At 38.7% G+C, this 4788-nt stretch overlaps 1 protein-coding gene across 1 annotated transcript in view; it reads left to right on the top strand.

The window, feature by feature from the left end:
* The window catches only part of CTSL (cathepsin L), a 5395-nt gene extending 607 nt beyond the window's left edge, over positions 1-4788 (top strand). The window contains exons 2-8 of the mRNA XM_072404070.1: positions 1131-1263; positions 1849-1971; positions 2871-3020; positions 3128-3352; positions 3542-3710; positions 3792-3909; positions 4499-4788. Coding sequence (XP_072260171.1) covers positions 1141-1263; positions 1849-1971; positions 2871-3020; positions 3128-3352; positions 3542-3710; positions 3792-3909; positions 4499-4598 — 1008 coding nt within the window. The 5' untranslated portion in view covers positions 1131-1140 and the 3' untranslated portion in view covers positions 4599-4788. The remainder of the gene's footprint in view (positions 1-1130; positions 1264-1848; positions 1972-2870; positions 3021-3127; positions 3353-3541; positions 3711-3791; positions 3910-4498) is intronic.

Raw genomic sequence — 4788 nt, 5'->3', positions numbered from 1 at the left:
TCCTGGTGCCATGGCCCGCCTGGAATGTGGGGGATCCTGGTGCCATGGCCCGCCTGGAATGTGGGGGATCCTGGTGCCATGGCCCGCCTGGAATGGGGAGATCCACAAAATGGGATAGTTTAGTCACTTCAAATTTTTTTTTTTTTTTCATTAAAGTATGAAACCCTTTTCTGGTTTGCTGCCCAAAAGTAAATGTATTGTTGTGCCCGGAGCAGGAGATGTTTGTCCTGCCAGCACAGAGGACCGGACCCCCATACACACCTAATGTTGGAAGTTTTGCCCCCCTTTGTCTCTCCCTTTGCCCTAATGCTGCTCGTCCCCGTTTGATAATGAAGATGGCTCTCCCTGTACCGTGTTACATTCCTGCCATTACATTGACTTGATTTACATGTTAAACAATGAGTTGGCTTATTTTCACATTCCTCCTTCATACCTTATCTTACAATGGCACATTTTTGTTTTTATTTCCTAATACTAATCACTTAAACCAGGCTAAAACATTTGGTTGGAGGTTGTATAATCTGAGTGGAATGGGGGAAGTTCTATAATCTAAGTGGAATGGGGGAAGTTTCCTGCCTCCTAAACAAGTCCCAGTTAAAGGTTTATTGGGCAATGCTTTGATGTCCAAGCTATAGGTGGTAATAGGTGAATGCCATAACCCTGCACTGTGGCCATTTCCAAACACGTTCCCAGTAAAAACCCTCGGAGACACCCCCTTTATCCAGTTTATCTGTAGGTGAGGACAGATCTTCCCTAAATAAAGGAATATCCTGTTTGGGGGGTCAGCTGCAAGTTATTTGTCTTTGTGCAGCTAGGTGTTGATTGGAGGGGGTTGGGGATTTGTTTCTTTGTGAATGGATTTCCTGGTAGTTAATTGGTTTATATTTTATAACTTGGTATTCTAAAGTTTACTTTGCATGGTGTGTTGCTGGCTTGGTTTTGTGACTGTATTGTAGTTTATTCTGTAATGCATCCTATGCATATTATTCATAAACATGATTTATATAGTACTAACATGTTACAGTGTTATACATTAAATAGACCTAGTATTCCTAGATAATAGGGATTTATGTTGTCTTTACATAAGTATAGTACCATATGTTTATTACATCAACATTTTCTCCCTGCAGATTATAAACCATGATGCTGCTTGTGCTCGCTTCCCTATGTCTAACTGGTGTGTTGGGTCTTCCTGCACATGACCCAGCCCTGGATGAAATTTGGGACCTATTTTTGGGAACTTATACAAAGCAATATGAAAAGGTAAGATTAAGGTTTCCATAAAAATGTAATGTAAATGCACAATTTCCATTTGATGTTTAATCTAAATGATGTTGTACTAGCATTTGCTAGAAGACTGAAAACTCTACCCTTGCCAGAAGTGTTGGACCATGGTATCAAATTATTATTTGATTAGATGATTAGATTAGATTATGTTTAATCACATAAACATGAATGTTATCAGTTCAATGGCGTTGTTTCCAATGCCGCTTTGTTCAGGAGCACTTAGGGGGTAATCGGGTGTTACAAGGTATGGTCACAAAGACATGACTGGGTAAAGCAGAAAACATAGGTTACAAATTCATAATGACCACCTTGTGTAAACAGTCCTTGGTATCAAACCTGAGAAGTTGTGTTTTCATATAATCTAATATTGTCAGAGCCCTTGAATGTGCAACTTGCCAACTATCTAACTGTAAGCTAATGAGAAGTTTCTGCAATGTGAGATCAATTGACAACCAACTTTAGCTGCCATTAGTCTCTAGCTTGACATTAGGTTGGTACAGCTAAGGCTTGGAATAGTAAATGCTTATTAAAATGACTAAACCCTGTGCCATTTTCTTTAAGGCTGAAGCTGTGTGGAGGAGACTGGTGTTTGAGGACAACTACAGAACTATTGTGAAACACAACATGGAACATTTAGCAGGAAAACACTCTTACACCCTTTCAATGAACCATTTTGGTGACATGGTAAGTAAACTAATAATATTGCATACTATTTATATAGCACCATCATATTACACAGCACTGTACAAAGTCCATAGTCATGACCCTATCTGTCCCTCAAAGGGGCTTACAATCTAATATCCCTACCATAGTCATATGTCATTAATGTAGTCTAAGGTCAATTTTTTTTTTGGGGGGAAGACAATTAACTTAACCATGTTTTTGCTATGTGGGAGGAAACCCATGCAGATGGTGCCCTGGCCAGGATTCGAACCTGGGTCCTAGCGTTGCAAAGGCCAGAGTGCTAACCGCTGAGCCACTGTGCGACCATTTAAATGGCATTATATTATGACCCAAGTCTCTTGCTAAACTATATAAGCCCCCACTGGTCCCATTTCTTCTGTATATGATGGGGTGTTATTTGTGGTTGCCAAGGACTTAAGTGCTGCAGTGAACTTACATGAAATTGCTCTATCAGAAGTAAACAGCTGTTCACGTAATGGTGAATGTGCTCTCAACAATAGGGCAGATGTCACATGGTGAAAGATGCATCCTTCCTAACAATATAGTGGAACTGTTTGTTGCTTTTGATATTAAGGGTTAAAACCTGCCCATTTTTCCCATAACAATGTATTTTACTATTCTGCAGTAAGCTCTGGAATGTTGGACTCCCAGTTTTCAATATTAAAGTTTTCAGTGACACATTTGCAAACTGCTACATTCTCTGGGCAACATTTCCAAACTAAACTTAAATGTGTTATTCTGGAACACTAGTTCCTCCAGTGTTTGTACCTTCAGTGGGCATTGTGTATTACTTGTAGAGCCTATGGTTACAGTGTTAGCAACTTTGCGTTTTGTGGTTTAAAACTAGGTACTGTGAGTTGAGGTATGGGATTTAATTCATACAAATATCTTCATTTCAGACTACAGAAGAATTTAAACAGCTAATGAACGGATACAAACACAAACCCAAGAAGACACAAGGATCAACATTCCTGCCACCAAATAACTTTGAGGCACCTAAAACTGTTGATTGGCGTAAAGAAGGCTATGTGACTCCAGTGAAAGATCAGGTATTGACCTTGGAATAAAATATCTTGTCACATGCATAATCTATGGGGCTTTTCACAAATAATGAAAGGTGAATTTCTCAAATAGTTAATGCTGAATTTCTTTTCAGGGTCAGTGTGGTTCATGCTGGGCTTTCAGCTCAACTGGTGCTTTGGAAGGTCAAAACTTCAGGAAAACTGGAAAACTTGTGTCCCTGAGTGAACAAAATCTAGTGGACTGCTCTAGACCAGAAGGCAATGAAGGTTGCAATGGAGGTCTGATGGATCAAGCCTTCCAATATGTTCTTGACAATAAAGGCATTGACTCTGAGGAATCCTATCCATACCTTGGCAAGGTAAGAAACCTTTTTGCTTGATAAGCATTAATATCCTTGATGCACTATATTTGCCTAAGAGATGGTCTACAATATATTTGATGTATGCTTTGTATACTATAGATGTGTGTAACACATCTAATTACGCATTACAATTCCAAAATGGTTTGGATACGTTTTGTAACATTATACTTGTGGTGGTTTTTCTAGGATGATCAAGACTGCAAATACAGTCCAGATGACAGGGCTGCTAATGACACAGGCTTCACAGATGTGGAATCCGGCAATGAGAAGGCTCTCATGAAAGCTGTGGCATCTGTTGGTCCAGTTTCTGTAGCTATTGATGCTGGACATCAGTCATTCCAGTTCTATCAACAAGGTAGGTGTTTCTCTACTAAGCTGATTTCCTCCTTCCCCCACCCCCCTTAGAACCTTACTTACTGATCCTCATTTCTTACAGGAATTTACTATGAACCTGAATGCAGCAGCACAGACTTGGACCATGGTGTTCTGGTTGTTGGCTATGGATTTGAAGGTGAAGATGTGGATGGCAAGAAGTACTGGATTGTTAAAAACAGGTATGTTATCAAATCCAACAATCTAAAATGACGATTGGATTGCTCTGATGAACCTCACTGTTGGCTCACTGGCTTGGGGCAATATCTTGCTCTGACAACATGAGATGCATCACTTTTACATGTCTGTCTTTCACTGAAAGAATGTTGACTCCATAATGAGAAAATTGGTATTAGCAACTCTTTTTACTCTATCGCTTGTATCAAAAATCAGGCCAATGAAAGGATGGATTTATGCAGTCTAGCTACTTTCAGCAGTTCCCAGAAATGATGCCTGAAATGCATTTCCTGTGAGCTCCAAGGGAAAAACAAACCTTTTTTTTAAGCCTGATGTTGATGGCAAACTCCAAGTAATTGGATTGCTGGATCTTCAAATTCAGAACCCAGTTATGTAGTTTTGCTTGCCTGTAGCACTATGTCCCTAATCAGATTTGAATCTCTCAAGCCTTCATTTCATGTTTATCAGATCATTGAATTCTTAATCATGTAAAAGTTTTTTTTTTTTTTTTTTTTTTTGTGCTTTGAGAATGAAGAGATACCCAAGTTGCTTATTTGCGATACCTAATTTTGTTTTTTGTTTTTTTTCTATTAGCTGGAGCGAGAAATGGGGAAACAATGGATACATTTATATTGCCAAGGACAGAAAAAATCATTGTGGAATTGCTACTGCTGCCAGTTATCCTCTAGTTTAAGTTTATGAAAAAAGACTTTTATTTGATAGAAGGCTATTCAATTTTTTTATTTGTTTTAATCCAACAACTAAAAGCTACAAGATCACAACTACAGCCGAGTGACCTCACATTTAAGCTGGATTGTTAGTGTTTCAATGTAATTTTATGTTATGTTTTTTTATAAAAAAATAAAACTTGTTTTAGTCAATAA

Source organism: Pyxicephalus adspersus, chromosome 3, assembly GCF_032062135.1.
Source record: "Pyxicephalus adspersus chromosome 3, UCB_Pads_2.0, whole genome shotgun sequence".
Taxonomy (NCBI): Eukaryota; Metazoa; Chordata; class Amphibia; order Anura; family Pyxicephalidae; genus Pyxicephalus; species Pyxicephalus adspersus.
This window is presented reverse-complemented; position numbering and strand designations above follow the sequence as displayed.